A 21,300-nucleotide genomic window follows, 5' to 3' on the forward strand; every position below is an offset into this window, starting at 1 on the left:
TCGCCGGTGTTGATGCGGTGTTGTTATTTTGTTTGTCGATGATTTCGCGTTTCTTGCTGTCAAAATCGATAAAATGAGGTAAGTAAAATTATATAAATATGATGTTTGTGCTTTTTAAATCACAGGAGATACAAACCGAACTAACAACAATATAATAATGTAGAAGGAATCGCTTTAGTTTGAGGTTACGTTTTAGAATAGTGTCAATCTAAAAAAAAGAAAATCTCTTTTTTCCAATGACGTTACAACATATATACAGGGTGTATCGGCACTAACCCGACAAACTTTAACCAGCTATTCCTTAGCACATTTGGAGTAAAAAATGTTATGTGCACTTTGCTGTCCCGTAACGTTTTTTTTTAATAAAAAATTAATTAAACATATTTTCACCACATGTCACCACTGTTTTATCCTTTGTCAAAATTTGAAAGCAACGTCGCAAATCAACCGCGTGTCGCTGCGAACGAAGCCCGTATTACATAATCCAGTACCAGAAAATAAATATTTTATTTAACAATAATGATTATTCACATTTTTCGTATGCGAATCACTGATTGTCTTCTTGTATTGTACACATCAGTTTTATTTTTGTATCTAAATTGTTTCACCTCTGGAATGCTCTGGTTTCACCTCTTACGCGTTTCACGTATTAAATAGTCTAATTTTGAAACTAAGAAACTAATTAGTAGGTTTCCTGAATTTATAATCGAAGTCCAATAATTCTGAGCACTTTTAAAAACAATTTTCCTCACTTAGGTACTTATCAATAATAATAATTGGATTATTTGAACAGCGCCGTTGTTTTTTAAATCACCGTAAGTGCTCTGTCAAAATGTTACTTGCTAGGCTATCCTACAACGTATATTTTTTAATAAATTTAGTTATTTACAACTTCGCGGAATGTGATTTATGAATATTATTGCTTATGTTAAAAGCCTTCCAGAATTACCGGAACATAACGAGCAGCTTGACACACTTAAGTTTATTTCCACTAATTTGAAGGTACAAAGAATGTATAGTTTTAAAAACAATCCTGATGAATCAAAAAACGGTTCATATAAAACTGCTGCGCAACACACTCACACAAAGGAAAGCACTCACACAAACGTCATGACTGCATTGGATTGACCACCTGCAAATGAATGCTGCCAGATTGCTAATTTGTTTACATAATAATTATTAAATTTTATTTAAAACATCGCAAATTTTTTAAAAACTCGACAATAAATTACAACTATAATTTAAAAAAATATTCTTAACCCCACGCTTTTTCGTAATTGATTAATTAATTCAGAATTTAAACGTTGCTTGAAATGACTAGCCGTATTTGGTGACCAGATCTGAATATCCAGGTTCAGAATTTAAACGTTCCTTGAAATGACTTGCCGTATTTGGTGACCAGATCTGAATATCCAGGTTCAGAATTTAAACGTTCCTTGAAATGACTAGCCGTATTTGGTGACCAGATCTGAATATCCAGGTTCAGAATTTAAACGTTCCTTGAAATGACTAGCCGTATTTGGTGACCAGATCTGAATATCCAGGTACTTCCTCACCTTCCACTCCTTCCCTTGGCCATAAAACTTACCCCAATTCAAAATAAAAATTGTGTAGATTATCGGATGTAATGAAATGCATAATAATTAGACCCCAAAATACTTAATTATTCAGGGAAATAAACCCCTGAGTCATCAGTTGGAAATACCAACGACATTAAGTCAAATTTTAAACAATGCAATAATAGGTATTAGCAAATAATAATTTACGACAATTTACTCGGAAATCAATAAAGCCAGGATAATAAAAATAGAAAGTTATCACTTACGTCGTCTGTAAGTGGCTTTACCAAAGTTTGATAATGCCGTCAGAAGGTGAAACAGCTGTCACGCGTAATAATAATTACAACTAGCAGAACTTGTTTATAAACACACTGTTTTTATAATTTTTTTAATAAGACTGTTAAAAATAAAATAAAATCTCTAAATTGAAATGGAGTTCTACAAACTAAACTTAAAATCAAATAAATTTATTGCGAAGGTTCAAAGTACTGTACTGTAATATTATATTAAATAATTTTTACGTGTTTAATTATTGTTTGAAGTCAGATTAAAGCGATTAAAAAACCCACCTGGCAATTCTTATTCGAGTTTCGTTGTATACTTACGTATTGGCGCGCTTTTACAATAACAATGGTATGGCATCATTCGTCTCATTTTTAACTATTATTATTTAGTGTGTAGGAAAGAGCGAAGATGGTTTTCGACACACTTGCTTATAACAGCCCACACGGGACTTGAGACAGAATACGTGTGAAAGAGATGACAGTAGCGCGGCGTTGCCAAGTACTTTACCCCTATACTGGGAGCAGTAACGGAGTGTGGAAATTTTATTTATTTTTTGTTTTTAAAAGAAAAAAAATGTTACCGGACAGCAAAGTGCCCATAACATTTTTTACTCCAAATGTGCTAAGGAATAGCTGGTTAAAGTTTGTCGGGTACGTGCCGATACACCCTGTATAGACGAGCTGTAGAAATCTCGGTAAATTTTTACCCTACACTATCGTTTTTATTACGCATTTAAAAAAAAACAAACCTTAACAATGACATTATCTAACTTCTAAATATAAACAAAAATGTTCGTTTATTCTAATTCTTAAATCTCCGAAGTTTCTTTACCAATTGCTTTCAAATTTTGACACAACGTTGCATTCGAATACGCGTGCGTTTTTATTTACCAATATTTTTTTTATTTACCTGTGACACTTAAACGCATGCCTTTTTTGAAAAACAACTCCATCTGTTCATTCGCAAACATTTTTTTTTAAACAGCGCCATCCGTTGTGCGTAAAAGCAACACGCACTATTGTTTCTCTATCTGCACAAACAGACTGAGCCACAGCAACTCGTGGCGGGGTACAGCTAGTTATTAATATACGACTGTGGAAAATAGTGCGATTTAATAGCTATTTCTTTTGGCCTATTTACAATGGCGGCGAACTGTCATGTTGATAACTACAAGCTATAATTTGTAATAAAATACTTTTTTTAGTCCTTTATTTTATCTTTTTTAACTATCCAAACTAAGAATCTATTTCGCAAAAGAACTTTTATGATCTTGGTTTGGTTTTCTTAAAAAAATATATTGTTTTGGTAATTATGCATATTATGTGTGGTAGCCTTAAGTAAAAATTTACAGAAATCTGAAAGTGGCAAGCAAAAAGTACGTCAATAATATTGGTTTCGATTTCGTTGTTTTATTACTAAACTATCACGCGTCGCGTGAGGTTGTGTGGTCTCTCGTAAGTTAATAACCTTAATAAAGTTCCAAAATGAATTCCAAAAAATATTGTTTTAATTACGCGGCAAACCCTATTAAAATTTTAATTGTAAATACACACAAGTTACTTTGATTTAGATATATTTTTAAATAATACAGTTTTTCCCGATCAAAGATTTTATATGATAGAGAAAATGCAAGGCCGAATAGAGTAGAGGTCTGATCGCGCAACAGCCAAATTACGGAGTCAGTGCTATAGCCAACTAAACTTCAACTGTTTTAAATACTCTAATCAATCTGTTTATTTATATGCTTGTGGTAAAACAACATATAAATCAGCAGTAACAACGCGAGTATCAACAAGAATCGCCGCTGCTTGCAAATTGTCATTGCTCTATTATGGCACTGCACTTATCACTTGACACCTCAAAATCCGTCAGGCGCCCAGACTTGTAAAAATTGTCGGCCTTTTGAATGCAAAAACGTCGCCCAGTCCTATTGTTTATTTTGATTATACACATATTTTGCGGTGATCTTTGTCTCTATGAGCAAAGTTTAAATTAAGAATTTACTGGAAACATACCGAGTTTTTCTTACTTGCCACATTTTCATTTTACAAGTCTATATATATATGGTAACGTCATTACATCACGTCACATTGTCCATCATTGCACATCTAACTCTAGGACACAGTAACGCTGTCTGAGGTAGAGTAACATGGCATAATACCCTGAAAATAAACACTATAATGTAAACAGGTGATCAATTTTAAGAAAACATTTTAAAATGGCATGCAAAACATTTTTTTTATTTTTTTTTATTTAATATTTGAAAAAAATATTTTTTTACATAGATAAGTATACAGGATATAAACAAGATATAAAACAATAGAAATTAAAGTAGCCTTTCCTCACCATAAAGAGACAATGCTCTTGTGTTTGGTGAGGGAATTCTAGTTCAATTATGTACATGTTAGTATTAAGGTAAATAAATTATTAAGAAACAACACAAGATTTAAACAATATTACTTCTAGATGTAAGTAGTGAACGTATTTTGGACTTATAATAGTTTAAGGTAATTTTTTAATTTAAGGTGAAATTCCTGAATATTTTCGATATTTTTTAAATTTAATGGAAGGTTATTAAAATAAATTATGCCTAGATAAAGATAGGTATTTTGAATGACCTTAGTGTTAAATTTTGGGATTTTAATAGTTTTCTGGTATCTTGCTGATGTATTGAATTGCAAGTTATGAGTATTTGACTGTATTTCTTTGTAAATTTGAAGTATTGAATATTTTTGATACATTTTGTTTACTGTAGGTAATTTGAAAATTATAACAAGAATTTATTACCTAGAATATTCAATGAGATGAACAACGGTGACATCTTTTGGTGTTTGATAGAAGCTTAATTTCTCGATCGCAGTCACAAAATTTTTGCTGTGTGCCCGCTGATTCTCTTTCGTAATAATTCACTTGTTTTTTATAAATTAAAATATATCCACCTACCATAACTAGTCGATGGCTACCCATATTGAGAGACGACAACGAGTCTGTCTATTGTAATGTCATTGCTTTTGTCTATATTTAATATTGAAATTACAATTCGTTTCAACTTAATTACTACAAGAAACAACCATTTAGGTACTTTGGGGGAGATGGAAAACATGCATAAAAATAAACATTATGTTCTTAGTTTTGGTTATTTAAATAATTATGTTAATCTGATTGACAAGATAAAGAAACATGGCTGAAAATGTCGAAAGCGTAGGATTGATTGACAAAAAAGTGGAATTAAATGCATCTATTTTCGTCGAAATAAATCGTCGTGTCTTGTAGTAATGAAGCTAAAACCAAGTGATATTTTGTAAACTTAGCACGAAATAGAATTCTGCACCTTTACCGTTATTTCTTATTGATAACTTCCGATTTTATGTCCGGGTTAAATCTTCCCCATAGGAAAAACTAAACCCTTCCACACACTTTTCCACAAATGATCATCTAGTCAATCCACATTATGCAAGTGCATTATATAAGCAAAATAAATACAAAACAATACAAGAAAAACACGTCAACTCACCAGAGATCAAATGGGAAAATAATTCACCGACTCCAGATATTTTCATATCAGAGGGTTCGGCTCGGTAGAACTTCTAACAGGACCTATAAATCCTACTGATCCCTCAATGTAAATATTTAAAAAATCTATTATTATTATTTAACAGGCAGGCAGCATTCTGCTGATGTATTCGTATCTGATTTCACAATAAATTTAACAGTAATTGAGTTGTTTTAAATATGAAATAAGTTAATCCTTTCTTCTCTCCAAATAAGATTCTAATGGAGCCTTCAATAGGTTTATATTAGTAGAATGGATGACATGTTGTGGAAGTTAGTTCCATGCTTCCACTACTCTATATTGGTAGAATGGATGACATGTTGTGGAAGTTAGTTCCATGCTTCCACTACTCTATATTAGTAGAATGGATGACATGTTGTGGAAGTTAGTTCCATGCTTCCACTACTCTATATTGGTAGAATGGATGACATGTTGTGGAAGTTAATTCCATACTTCCACTACTCTATGTTAGTAGAATGGATGACATGTTGTGGGAGTTAGTTCAATGCTTCCACTACCATTGGCGCCCGCAGGAGGGGGCAAGGGGGGGCACTTGCCTCCCCCTGGATTGATTGAAAATAGTCAAATAATGTTACTTTTGTTAATTAAAAAATTGTTGCTATAGTATGCCCTTCATTACTACAGTGTCCTCTCCGTTCGTTCACCATACAAATACGCTACAGTAAATTAAAACATTACAAAAATTATTTTGCCCCCCCTAGAAAATTTACTGCGGGCCCCCATGTCCACTACTCTATTCATATTAGTAGAATGAATGACATGTTGTGGAAGTTAGTTCCATGCATCCACTACTGTATTCATATTAGTAGAATGAATGACATGTTGTGGAAGTTAGTTCCATGCATCCACTACTCTATTCATATTAGTAGAATGAATGACATGTTGTGGAAGTTAGTTCCATGCTTCCACTACTCTATACATATTAGTAGAATGGATGACATGTTGTGGAAGTTAGTTCCATGCTTCCCCTACTCTATGTTAGTAGAATGGATGACATGTTGTGGAAGTTAGTTCCATGCTTCCACTACTCTATTTGCAAGGAAGTGTTTCCTAGGATTGGATTTACATTTGTGTTGGTGGTGAAGATTTAATTCTGTATTTTATTATGTTAACTGTTAATTCTCTGTAAAATTTCCTTACAGCGTAATCAACAAGATATTTGTGACAAGATCTGCCCGAACGACAAGTGTACAGTACACGCTGCTAGTGAATACCATGATAGCAGAGCCAGCTATCGCGGCAGGTCGTTTCGCAGGTACGCACAGCAAGAAGAATCTGGCTGTATTTTGGTCAGACCTTGCCGAAGTGTTAAATAACGCCGGTCCACCAAAGACCGTCATCCAGTGGCAGAAAGTAAGTTAAAATTACTGGACACGGTTAAGGGTATTTTTTAATTATTCTGTGGTTAAATTCTATATCTGAATATAAAGCTTGGTGTTTTCTCTTTCTAACACACGTTAATTCATATTTTTAACTGTCATTAACTGTAATTTAACTAACTAACCATCGCGCCGTTTCTCCGAAGGGGTAGGCAGAGAGGACGGACCGCCAAACAACTCGGTCTTGGCACACACTCCTTGCCTCATCCACATTCATACATACTCTTCTATTGTTCTGACTCTTGACATGGCCCGACTCGAGTATCTGATTCACTTGATCGTGCCATGTCTTCCTCGGGCGTCCCCGACTTCTGCTACCATTCTCGTTTGCATTGTATATTCTCCTTACACTCCTTTCTTCGCTCATTCGCTCTACATGCTCAAACCATCTAAGCGTCCCTTTCTTGATCTTACTCGTTACGCTTACATCAGCCTTCCACTCTTTGCGGATCTACACATTCCTCACACGATCATACATGGTTTTACCACACATACGCCTCAGGGATCTCATTTCAACAGCATTTAATCTACTTTCATCCTTTCTTTGCCAGTTCCATGCCTCACTTCCATACATCAGGGTAGGTACCAGCACTCCGTTGTGGACTGCTAAATTCGCTTCTTTGGACATTTTTTTGTTAGCGCCAACTGCGTTCAGTCCTCCATTAATGGAGTTACCTGCATTTACTCTTCTTTCAATGTCTCTGTCAGCCTTCCCATCTCTCGTAATATTATTATTAAGTTCTGCAAGTATTTTTTGGCTTTTGTTATTGTTACAGCTGTTTCGGCTTTCAAGGCCATTTTCAAACTGTTTGACTTAAGAAAAATTAAATGTAGCTATACGAATTAAATACAAAAACAGTAAATAAAGAAACCTTTGAGTTCATCAAACTGTAAATTTGATGTAACTTCTTTCTGATGGATGTAATATTCAATATCCCACGACAGATACTGTTGGCGGATCTAAAACGTAATATTCAGTGTCCCATGCCGATAGAGGTTAGACGAGATATGCTCGCGTCTCGAGACATTATAACAATGTTGGACACATGCATTTTGGAGATGATTGGAGATGCAAGGGCACTGTCCCCATGGTCCAATATTGAGAGAACAAGACTATCAGTAATAATCTTATGTATGTTTTATTATTTTGCCGTGTTCAATGGTTACATGGAGATGACGCTGGTGCATGATTCATTTCAGGTGTGGACAACATTAAAATCAAACACAAGAGTCAAGGTTGCCAAAAGGCGAAGAGAGCGCCTGCAAACTGGCAAAACAACCACCAGAACAATTCTCACTGAGCTGGAGAAGAAGGTTTTTGGCCTGATGTGCCGTGCGCCGGTGGAAGGACTCGATGTACACCAAACCATTCGCAACGACGAAGTACGTTTGATCATTTTATTTATTTATTTAAATGGAGCTGTGCAGGGTTTGACTTTTACAGCACAAAGGATTTTAATCATCGATTTCTTGAACATATTTTATTAATTTATTTATAAATTCACGCCTGGCTGGGCTTTTACATCTTATTTTTTTACAAAGAACACAACAAAATCATAAAGAAAATAGAAGACATAATAAAACACAAACTCTTTCTTAAACAAAAACAATGTCAAAACGAAATAAAGTGGAAACTATACACTCCACCATGCAAGATGGAAAAATATAATACTAGGAAAATTACAAAACTTAGGTAAGATAAACAGAGCTACGTAGTTTCTATAGTTAAATTATATTATATTTGATATTCGTCTTTCTGAAATAAATTGGGTAATGACTTGTTGAAAGATGTGTTGAATATATCAACAACATCTTTATAGTCATTACCCAAATTTAGTATATGGCGAACGGGGGTATAGAATTGAGATTCTGTGTTGGAGTTATCACAATAGAACGGTAGATAATGCCTCGATATTGGTTTGCGAGGTATATGTAATGAAATCAAGTATAAAACCCTTGACTCTGTGCAAAAACGGGCGATCCGTTTGATAGATCCCCCAATCTTAACAAACGGACTGCAATCTTTAGAGCACAGGCGTCAGGTAGGTATGCTGTCCTTGTTCTATCGGTATTACATTGGAAGATGCTCTGAGGAACTAGCGTCATTGATCCCTTCAGCACCGGTGCGTAGTCGGGATACACGCCAAACGCGCGCCCAACATTTGTACACGGTTGACATTTGTCACATGAGAACGGGTCGCTTCTACGATTCGTTCTTAAGTTCAACAGCTCGGCTGTGGAACGAACTGCCGGCCTCTGTGTTTCCTCCCTCCTACAACATGGGACTCTTCAAGACCCATCTTCACTCCTTCCTCTCCACAAAAAGACCCCTCCACACAGCATCCCCAAAGATGACATAGGCCCTGAGGGAAATTATTTTCTTCAGGGCCTCCTGTGTGGAGTTAATATAAAAAAAAATATTTTAAAAAAATAGTTCAGGGCTGTCAATTATTGAATTAATGATTTTATATAAACATTTTAGGTCATTAACTATTCTACGTTCAGATAATTTTAATAAATTGAGTTGACATAGTAGATAATCATATTTGACGCATTCCCTCGTAATACCCATTCTGAAATGAATAAATCTTTGAATTTTTTCTATCGTGCCCACATTGTCGATTTGTACTCAATTTGACTCTTAACCAATGACATATACAAATTTTTATAGGTTTGAATATTTTCAAATTGGCTGCAAATTCTTATAACAAAACCCAACATTTTCAAAGCTTTATTTGATGTAATTTCAATATGATTTATAAAATTCAGTTTTTGGTCAAAGTTTACAACTAAATCATTCACCTCGGTTACAGTGGTTAGAACTACATCATTGATGGAGTAATCATAAATAATTGGATTTTTTATTCTATGAAATCTCATAATTAGACATTTGTTTATATTTAGTTGTAGATAGTTCTCTTGGCACCAAACAAATAGTTTAAACAAGTTATTTGACAATGTTTGATAGTCATTCATATTTCTTATAGCTTTGTATATTTTCATATCGTCCGCAAACATTGAAACTTCGACTGAATATAGTGAGCACATCGTTCACAAATATCAAAAATAAAATTGGTCCCAAATGTGACCCTTGGGGGACACCGCTGGTAGCAGTAAATGTATAAGAAATAAAGCCATCAATTATCAATTTTGAGTAAAAGATGTAGTTGTCATTTTGCCAAATGGCAAAATAAATCCATCACACGTCGCAAACGCTACAGCTTAGCGGGTCACGTGATAAGCCCTCCATCTCGTTCCATTAGCATTAGTGATAATGTTATCAATGGCTAGAATTTCTTTTTTTTTTAGATTCTAAATATCATCCGATAGCAATATGAAGTCCACATTTTTTGTTCCAAATATGCTCAAGAACCTCACCTTGCAGTTACCCTCTGTACATGCTTCATATAATATGACATTGATCACATATGTTGAATTGTATTTCGGTTAAACCCGTGGTCGAGGGGTAAGTTCGACTAGCAATCCGAAGGTCGCAGATTCAAATCCCAGCAAAATACTCTAAATAACTAAATTTTTTTAGTAGAAATAAATATTAATATTTTGAAATCAAATATAAAATGTTTTGATCACACTGAAAAAAGCAAAAGCACTGATAAAAAAAAAAACATTCATTATTAGACAAGTGTATTATAAACATTACTGCCACCTCACTTTTTTGTCATTTCATATAAAATTAATCAATAAAAAATTCACAAAGTTTCACAATTTTTTCTGAATTTGTGGTCGAAATCTTTGCTTTCATAGAGTTGTACATTTAAACTATTATTTGATTAACTTCAATATTTGAATATAAAGCTTGGTGTTATCTCTTTCTCATATCATTTAGTTCATATTTCTAGCTATGACGGAAAGAGAGACAACAATTTCTATATGGCCATATGAGCTGTTCTGAAAAGCGAACAACTTATCTCTGCAATTTAAATAATGTTACTAATAAACACAGACTAAATTAGACTAGACACGGCATATTCATTTAAAAATAATCCCAACACAATTTTGGTTTGGTTCACATGCACATTTATGAAAAGGCCCACGCATTATGTCGCAATGCGAAATGGGCACTGTGCATTGCGTTTTACATTTTGTTGGTCTATTTTGCTTCTCAGTTGTTCATTTTTTCAATCACAAAAATAACCAAATATTCAAATTTGATTTATGTCCATATTACAACACCTCTGACAGCAAATTCTCCGTGGTTTCGCTTACGAATTTGAACGCTTGTACAAGGAGTTTAAACAGAGTTGGGTTGTTAAGTTCATCTCCATATTTGTGACGTACGCTACGTGGCGTTATTTTTAAAATGAATTTAACTAGACAGGGCTAATCTAGTATAATACATCAATGAATAAAATTTGATATATCTTTATTCCTTTTATAGATACCTCTTGTTCCACTTATGGCAGTGGATGTGGCAGAACCTAAGTGCAATATAAAAATGGAAGAACTAGTGATAGAGACTGTGTTTGGAGACCACTCTGACCCTGTTACTAACCTTTCACCTCCTCGTCAAAACATGCCCAAGACTCCCCAAGCGTCCAACCAGAGACCTACTACAGGGAGACCACGATTCGGAACAGGTAATTCTTTATACCAGCGGTTTACAAACATTTAAAAAATGCGAAATTTCAACAAAGCCGAGCTTAAGAGCTACCGATATACAGGGTTTTCCAATAAGAGGTGTTATTTTGATATGCAATCGTAAAAGATCAATTGTTTTCTTTGCTTGTGTGGCACGTAGCGCCGTCTTGTTGAATGTGTTGTCCAGATCAATAACATCCAATTCCGGCCATAAAAAATCATTGATCATCTCTCGATAGCGCAATCCATTCACCGTAACTGTTGCTCCAGCCTCATTTTCGAAAAAGTAAGGTCCAATGACTCCGCCAGACCATAAACCGCACCAAACAGTCACACGTTGAGAATGGAGAGGCTTTTCAACAATAACTCTTGGGTTTTCCGAGTGCGACAATTTTGCTTGTTGACGAAGCCACCGAGGTGGAAATGGGCCTCATCACTCAAGATGATTTGCATTTGATTCGCTCAAGTGAATTTTAATAATTTCAATGCGTTGTTGAAGCGTGTATCGTTTCATTTTTATTAATGGCGTAGTTTCTACTTGTCAAATGTTTAAAAATGACAGCTTCAAAAGTAACATCTACCGAAATAGCGATCTATTCAAAATAACACCCCTTATTGGAAAACCCTGTATTTGACCTTAGTGGAGAGAGTTGTAATGTTGTAGTTGAGAGTAGTAATGTAACAACGGTAAATCTATATGATTTAAAAGCTTAATTAATAAAATTTCGATTATGGTAGAATATAGGTTAAAAGGTTCCAGAAGACGTCAAACAGTTTTTAAGGATTCTAGGAGGTCTAGCATGATTAAATTGATAACTTAACAATGTCGAATCAATACATTTAACTTAACTGACAATTCTATATCAATTTCACGGTTAGGCTGTCGATAGCAGAACTGATATTGACAAGAAATAAATAAGAAATCCTTTTACAATGGCAACACAGGGATCGGTTCTGTCTCCGACTTTGTTTTTGTTGCACATCAATGACCTTTTGACATGTGCACAAATTCATTGTTACGCGGATGACAGTACAGTTCATGATAGCTTTTTGTTTGACAAGCCCCCAAAGGGCACACAAACTCCAACGGCTCGGAGGGCTTTGAAGCAGAGAATGGACGGTTATCTCGAGAGTATTTCCTCCTGGGGTAAAAATAATCTCGTCGAATTTAATGTGTCAAAGACCCAATCCTGTCTGATTACGTCTAAAAGGGATCCAAATGATAATCTAGTCTCCTTCAACGAAAGCAATCTTCCGAACAGGCCTTCCATTGATATGCTTGGTGTAACTATAAGTGACCAGCTCAGGTACGGGGGCTCCATCGAAGCCAGAGTAAAGTTGGCCTCTCAGAAGCTGGGCGTACTGTACAGGGCCCGCAGATACTGCAGATAGTACACAACTGCTGACCCTGTACAAATCGCAAGTGCGCCCTACTGTCGAATTTGGCAGCCATCTCTGGTCCGGAGCCCCTAAATACCTGAAAAAAACCCTTGACTCTGTGCAGAAACGGGCGGTCCGTTTGATAGATTCCCCAATCTTAACAAACGGACTGCAATCTTTAGAGCACAGGCGTCAGGTAGGTATGCTGTCCTTGTTCTATCGGTATTACAATGGAAGATGCTCTGAGGAACTAGCGTCATTGATCCCTTCGGCACCGGTGCGTAGTCGGGATACACGCCAACCGCGCGCCCAACATTTGTACACGGTTGACATTTGTCACATGAGAACGGGTCGCTTCTACGATTCGTTCTTAAGTTCAACAGCTCGGCTGTGGAACGAACTGCAGGCCTCTGTGTTTCCTCCCTCATACAACATGGGACTCTTCAAGACCAATGTTCACTCCTTCCTCTCCACAAAAAGACCCTCCACACAGCATCCCCAAAGATGACATAGGCCCTGAGGGAAATTATTTTCTTCAGGGCCTCCTGTGTGGAGTTAATATAAAAAAAATAAAAAAAACACTGGCGGATCTTTCTTTTAACATTCGTAAACGTTAAATGGCCACATAAAAATATTAATAAATTGACAATATTGAATTAAAATACTTATATAACTTTAATAAATGACAGTCCTCATTCACTTTTAAAAACTAAAAAGGAAGTTTACCCTTGGGATACGACCAACTACAATATCAGTTCAGTTCAATCATGACTACCTTCAGGTGCACTGCAATGTGCGGTGTATAGAGCCAGGATTTAGAAGTTTTGAAAGCATTGTAGATGCCTGTCAATTATTTCAAATATAATTTTCAATATTTGAGATATTTACAAAATATGTATTGGCCGTTTTCTAAGGGTTAATTAGTCAACGGAATCTTTAACCTCAACTTGGTTATTTGAACAACTTTCGTTTCTCCTGGCCCGAACCAATGTACGTCATTGGCCCGAACGGATTAAATGGACCGTGTTTACGACTTCCTTCAATTTTAAGAGTCAGAATTGGCTAACGGAACATTTTTTATCAATTGTTGATCATGCTCGCAAATATCGCTAACTGACCTTAGATTTAGCTGGACGTACTATGCATGGCCCGAAGATACTTTAATAGTAGACAACTGCTGACCCTGTACAAATCGCAAGTGCGCCCCACTCTTAAATTTGGCAGTCACCTCTGGTCTGGAGCCCCAAAATACTTGAAAAAACCCTCGACTCTCTTAACAAACGGTTGGCAATCTTTAGAGCACTGGCGTCAGGTAGGCATGCTGTCATTCTTCTACTAGTATTACCATGGAAGATGCTCCGAGGAACTAGCATCGTTGATCCCTTCGGCACCGGTGCATCATCGGGAAACACGCTGAATGAGCCCGACATATGTACACGGTTGACATTTGTTGCATAAGAATGACTCGTTCTTGGGTTCGACAGCTCGGCTGTAGAACGATTTGCCACCCTCTGTGTTTTCTCCCTCCTAAAGCGGTCTCTTCAAGACTCATGTTCATTCCTTCCTCTCCTCAAACCACCACTCAGCATCCCCAAAGATAACACAGGCCCTGAGGGAAATTATTTTCCTGAAGGCTTCCTGTGTGATGTTAATAAAAAATATAACGTATTTAGTCAATATCATATTGTATAGGGTTTTATGGATCGACCGTTCTAGATACGAAAATTCGTTAAACTTATAGACATATGAATATTAGTAGACCTGCCCTAAGTGATAGAAGCGTATTATTCCCCACTCCCCATACTGGTTCCATTGGAGCCGGCTGGGCTCGCGTATGGCCTCGCATGAATCTAGAAAATGTGACGTCATCATTCTTGTGCGAACTAGCGTCGAGCTATGGTCGAGCTCCATAGGTTCATTTTACGAAATAACACGGCAAAGTGGTGGCTTGTGCTATGAAAACTTGTAAAAATAGATGTGGAAAAGAGAATAAACCCAATTGTCGTATTACATTCCATATGTAAGCATTATTTTACTTTATTTTAAGCTTATTCACATTTTATAATATGGATCAGTTTTAGAAACATATACTATCACATCACAATGTAGCGATTCTCAAGTGTGCTCATCGTTGTTTACTGGGGTAAGTAAATTGTGAAACATTTGTTAAAGTGTCTTAACTAAATACTCTGAAAATAGAAGAAATTTACTTTGCCGAATTTGGACTTCGCAAATTTGCTCATAACGTGGCGAGTAATTTGCGCTCCCATGTAAAAATGTCTATTCATTCAAAAGCAGATTTTACTTTTAAGAACTAAATGGTGATATTATAATGCGAGATGCCTATATACTGTCAGATTAATTTATTGACGAATCACAGTCAGCTTTCCTCTCTGCGTCCCGCAACTGTTGGTTTGATCCCTCGCCTTTAAGTTCTCGTCTATTAATATTCTTATGTCTATGGTTAAACTGAACAATATCAGTTTTTAATTGTTCTGATTATATAGACTATACTGCTGTATTTTCTATTTTGTATTATCCTAAAAATTAACTAAGGATCGTGCCGTTTCACCGCAGACGACGGACCGCCAAACAACTGGTCATGGCACACAATCTTTATAACCTTATACACTGTCTCAAATAAACTCTTCTGTTATCCTGACATGGCCCGACTCCAGTATCTGATTCACTTGACCGTGCCATTTGTTCTTCGGGCGTCCCCGACTTCTACCATATTATCCTCTCTTCGTTCATTCGTTCCACATGCCCGAACCATCTGAACGTGCCTTACATATTACGCTTACATCAGCCTTGCACTCTTTGCGGATATCCACATTCCTCACACAATCACTCTCACTGCCAAACATCAGGTAAAATAATGAATTATATTTAATCTTTCAGTTCAGAATGCGGGCAGAATTGCCGGATTCCAGAAAGCAATGGACCAGCAGAACGATGTAACGATGGTGAGAAAAATATTAGTATTGCACATTGTTAAAAATACTAACGTCGGATGTCTGTGTAACTCGGGATCAATGAACTCGGATTTTCATTGAATTTGAGTGTCATTTACAATCATTCAAAAATTTTATATTTACATTATTATTTTCTGTTCATTGTAATGAATTATTTTTGGTGGTGTAATGATTCTCGATTCTAAGCCATACCAATTTTTTTTAAATTTTAATTTTTTTTAAATTTTAATTTTTTTTTATTATTTTTTTTATTTTTTTAATTTTTTTTTATTGCTTTTATTATTATTTTTAATCTCAACTTACTTGATTTTTCATAGGTTTGCGCTAGTTATTCATAATTCTCTATTTGGTGAACTGTACTGTATTTTAAGATTGATTTTTTTGTTTTTTACAGAAACTTGCAGAAGCACAATCGGTTACAACACAAATGTTGAATGAATTGACTAAATTCTTAATGGAAGAGAGGATGAGAGACAGGGAAGAGAGGGTGAGAGAAAGGGAGGAGAGGATGAGAGAAAGTGAAGAGAGGATGAGAGAAAGGGAAGAGAGGATGAGAGAACGGGAAAGAGACAGGGAACAGAGAATGAGAGAAAGTGAAGAAAGAATAAGAGAAAGGGAGGAGAGGATGAGAGAAAGCGAAGAGAGGATGAAAGAAATGGAAAGAGACAGGGAAGAGAGAATGAGAGAAAGGGAAAGAGACAGGGAAGAGAGAATGAGAGAAAGGGAAGAGAGGATGAGAGAAAGGGATAGAGACAGGGAAGAGAGGGGACAGCAGCATGCGCAGCAGCATGCGCAGCATATGCTATTGCTGAGCAGACATAAGAAGTAATAGTAGAACAGCCTCCATGGTGGAGGGGTAAGGTTCTCGCCTAGTAATCTGGAGGTCACGGGTTCAAATCCCGGCGTGCCAAGGTATATTTTACCTAATAAATTTGTGTTATTTATTAATTTAAAATAATATATAGTCTACTTGCGGCACGTTCCAGAGTGGAAGATACTCTCAGTATCGCCCCAGTAGCCAGTTACTCTCTCCCCTTCCTCTTCCCCATCTTCTCCCCCCCCCACTACCTTCAGCATCACAACATACCCCAATTGGGGATGCCATGGTCTCACCGGTTCCAGACGGTTCCAGAAAGAGAGAGGGAGAGAGAAAGCGAAGAGATAATCAGAGAAAGGGTAAGGGTCAGTGAAGAGAGAACGAGATACAACCTTTAAATACATTTGAACCAACTAATAATCGTATTTTAAACTTTGAACAACTGATAAAAAAAAATTGCCATACATAGTAAATTTATCAGTTGTGTAAAATTTTAGACACGTTTATTACAAACCATAAACAGTGTAAACATGCTATATTACATGATGCAAATTAACTAAAGCCTTTCTTGAAAGAATTGAGTTTGTACACGTAGGGTCTTACATCATTTGGTTTATGCAGATTGCTAACCGACCCTTCAGACGTCGGGCTCGTTCATCTTAACACTAGAAACGCGGAACATCCTGACACCCCTCGCAAGAGCGGATGGGTCAATTCTGGCCATTTTAGTTTTGCTACACTAATGTGAAGATATATATTCAAATCAAACTAGTAATTATGATAGAATACTCGCAACTTTCTCAACCTAAGCCAGCTCAAAACAATCTACTATGCACTTTGTCAATCTTTAATAGAGTATGGTATCATAGCATGGGGAGGAGCAAACGCTGCCGCCATTAATCCAATATCTAAAGCTCAGAAACTTATAATAAAGATTATCCTCAAACTACCAATCACAAGCAGTTCGGATGAAATCTTTAGGAAAATCTGTGTTATGGACATTAGGCAACTTTATGCCAAAAACATACTAGCATACCTCTTCAAACACAAAACTACTTTTGACAATGTCCAAACTGCTTGTGATACTTGAACCAAAGGACATAATCTCTTACAAATCCCTTTCGCTAAAACAACTTTTGGCAAACAATATAATGCTCTCCCACTAGCCATTAGACTGAATGAATTTTTTTCGAAATATAAAACAGACGTCAAGTCTTGGATCATCAGCCAAGACAGATCCAAGATCAAAAATTCCCTCATAAGCAGTGGCGGTTCGTGGTCTTTTTAACAGGGGGTTCAGAAATTCGAGAGAAGATAAACTTCGTCAAATATTCGAATAAGGCAGCAGTCACACAACTTAAATAAAGTTAGTGGGAGGGGTACCTACATATTATTGTTTTTAAATCACTTTACACTAGACACAATTATTAGATAATGAGAAAAGTTTTATAGGAATTAAATTATATTTATAATTATTAATAAAGGAAAGATCGTTTACTCCAATTTTACACCACGATGGGTCGCCTCCAAAAACTGAACAGGGGAAGCAAAATAACCGATTGGTTTCCTCGCAACCACACAACCAAGTACACCTCGCGTACCACTCGAATTTCTCGCTTTTCGCGGCACAAACCTGGTTTAATGAGAGGTCAGGACGCGGAGGCCCTTTATTTTTAATTTCCAACCTTTTTTCATGAGTATTGGCGTTATTTTTTTATATAGACAACACTGTATTCCGCCATTGTATAAAAAAATTATGACAAAATATTCGCGACAATCAATAAACGCAAACGCATAAATAAACATATACGCAAACAGTTTCAATTTGAAATCCGAAAGAATACTGGAGATGGAGAACTGGAGAAAACAAAACACAAAATTGCATAACTAGCGACGACAATGGGGCGTTTGCCGAAAATTTCGCAAATATAATAAAGGAATATAACGACTTATCTAAAAAAAAAATACAAAAACAGAAATCAAAATCGGTCTACTTCAATAGGTAGTAGATTTACAAATGCCATAAGCAAACGGTTGGAGAAATGCAGAAACAAGAAAACAAAAATATGTACAAAAATGACTACAAAGTTAAATACCATAATATAACATAAAAAATACACTTGCTTCCCTATGGTTCAAAGGTCAAACGTCGGCCAGTCAGTCTGCGAAGTTCTCGGGTTTCTTCGGTTACATTCGTCAATGTTCGGAGGTCACGTGATAACATAACGCGTGTTCGATGCACACAATTTGTCTTAGTTTTGCAAAGAAAGACCAAATTTTGTATATGTCACCGTCATAGGGTCTGTACCGGCTAAAATTCTTTTGTATGAAGAGTTTGGCGCGGATTCCAACTCGCACAAACTTGGAATATGTATCGTATTTTTCGGTGGCGCGGGTTTTGAAGGCGAAATTTTAATAGCGTGCTCTCTATAATGTGCTTATATTATTACAAAACACGTTTGTTTTATTTTCTCATCTTTTTAATGGGGGTTCGCCGCACAAACGCACTTTAGAGAAAACCGCCACTGCTCATAAGTATGTACTAGATGCTGATTAACCAATTTATAATTATTATTTATTATTTTTTATCATTTTCATATTGTCATTTAATGTTATGAAATATTGTATGCATCATGTATCAAATAATATGTAAACATTAATTTATGTACTCAATACGTCTGTCTCGACACAGGTTTATCCTAGTGAGACAGACATCAAAAATAAACCTGTAAAAAAAAATTATATTGCTAATAAAATTAAAAATAAATGTTTTTATTACATATTACACATATTTTTGGTGTATTTGGTGATTATTTGGGGATCTGGTGAGGAGGCACGAAATGAAAGAGGTCGTGTAGGTCACAGTGTTTAATTGAGTCAGGTTGCCGTATGTGAGATGTGACTTAGGACCGATGTTGAAGACTCCGGATGCAGGCGGTGATGTGCTGGTCAAGCGCGGGTCAGTGCGTCAACGCCGCTGCTGGTGACCGGACTCGTTGACTGTCAGGTACTGGTGAAGAGCGTGGGTCTTCCGGGTGCTCCAGTGCTGAACAGGGAAGCCGAAGGTGCGGTAGACCTAGTCGGCGGTTGTACCGGAGATGCATAGACCAGATTGCCGTATGTGAGATGTGACTCAATAAAACACTGTGATCTTCACAACCTCTTTCATTTCGTGCCTCCTCACCAGATCCTCAAAGTGGTGACCGCGACGTGATTGTGTTACCCCGACTCACCGGTAACCCCGTCTCAAAATGGGTGATCGGTTGAGGCACCACGTAGCTGCATGCACCAGAATTATAAAAAAGGTAGTTCAATTATTACTCTTGGGAATAGCATAATGAGCAAATGGGAAACTCTTTCAATGTGCACTTCTTGCAAACCGTTTCTTTACAAGCTTGGCATTTCACACACCATTTGTTACCGGCACAGGAAGACTTTACCTGACAACGAGTATGTTTGTCTTGACGTCCGTTTGGTATATTACTCTTGGAAATAGCATAATGAGCAAATAGGAAACTCTTTCGATGAGCACTTCTTGCAAACCGTTTCTTTACAAGCTTGGCATTTCACTCACCATTTGTTACCGGCACAGGAAGACTTTACCTGACAACGAGTATGTTTGTCTTGACGTCCGTTTGGTATATTGATACGAGTATTAAGCTGGGTCCAGACATGTTCTTTTGTCCGTACCGTACCTCCGTTTCGTACCAGCGTCGCGATCCAAAAACTCTGGACGCATCATCTTTTGTCCGTACCGTACCTCCGTTTCGTATCCGCGTCGCGATCAAGAGCCCGTAGATAAATAAATCTCCGTAGTTCCTTCTGATTTTTTCATCTTCATTTTCTCCCGGCGCAACCTAGCCAATAAAGCATCCATCTTCTTCTTCATATCGTCGACACCGCACTCCATTTCAAAAGACAGTTCCTCCCATGCATCTTGCTTTATATTTTTACTGTAATAATTCCTGTTTCCGGGATCCCACAGAACTTCCCTGGCCCTATATCCATCGATAAGCTTCACAATATTATAGTTATCCCACTGCATTTTTCACGCTGATTCAGGTAGTGACAGAGAACACGACCAATGCACGCCGCGAACACGTCCAGACTGGCGCAGACCCGTACCGTATCGCCTTTGAACGGGTCGAAAAACCGACTCGCGATGGATCGGAGCGTACCTCTATCCGTATCGAGACGCCGTACCACCGTACCGTACCGAACGGGCGTCCAAACTAGCGTTCTTGATCGCGACGATGATACGAAACGGAGGTACGGTACGGACAAAAGAACATGTCTGGACCCAGCTTTAGACGTTTTTCTGCTTTTTACTTTTTTGTACCAGTTTCTATTTGAATATCTGGGTGCATAGTGCTAAGGAGAAGAACATTTTTTTGTGTTTTCCTTGATATAGTGTCAAATTGATTCTTTTGCTTGTCTGACGCAAGCAGGTATTTCCCGACGAGCTTTATTTATTGTATCAACAGTACTTGTTCCGTTTGATTTTAGAGTTTCAGCAAGGGATAGAGATGTGAAAAAGTGATATTTCTTCCTTTTTTTTAGTTATGGCTGCATCAATTTTTTCACTATGTAATCCACAAGACGTTCGTCATTTGGTAATCTAGTTTTTAATCATTTATTGGTTTTTGGTATTTCTAGGTACGGAAATGCGTTTACTCTGTATTTAGAGTCCTTATCTAAAGCTGTTAAAAATGTACGAACCATTAGCAAAGTT

General features: G+C 36.7%; 1 protein-coding gene across 1 annotated transcript; it reads left to right on the forward strand.

Moving 5' to 3' along the window:
• Positions 1-17,949, forward strand: LOC149414058 (uncharacterized). The gene is made up of 6 exons (XM_089643973.1): positions 1-78; positions 6,561-6,771; positions 7,998-8,180; positions 11,197-11,395; positions 15,678-15,742; positions 16,146-17,949. The coding sequence occupies exons 1-6, from the start codon at positions 74-76 to the stop codon at positions 16,578-16,580; spliced, it is 1,098 nt and encodes a 365-aa protein (XP_089500099.1). The 5' UTR covers positions 1-73; the 3' UTR covers positions 16,581-17,949.
• Positions 17,950-21,300: the final 3,351 nt, after the last annotated feature.

The sequence above is a fragment of the Hesperophylax consimilis genome, chromosome 20 (genome assembly GCF_061612785.1).
Source record: "Hesperophylax consimilis isolate HC1 chromosome 20, BYU_Hcon_1.0, whole genome shotgun sequence".
NCBI classification, from domain to species: Eukaryota; Metazoa; Arthropoda; class Insecta; order Trichoptera; family Limnephilidae; genus Hesperophylax; species Hesperophylax consimilis.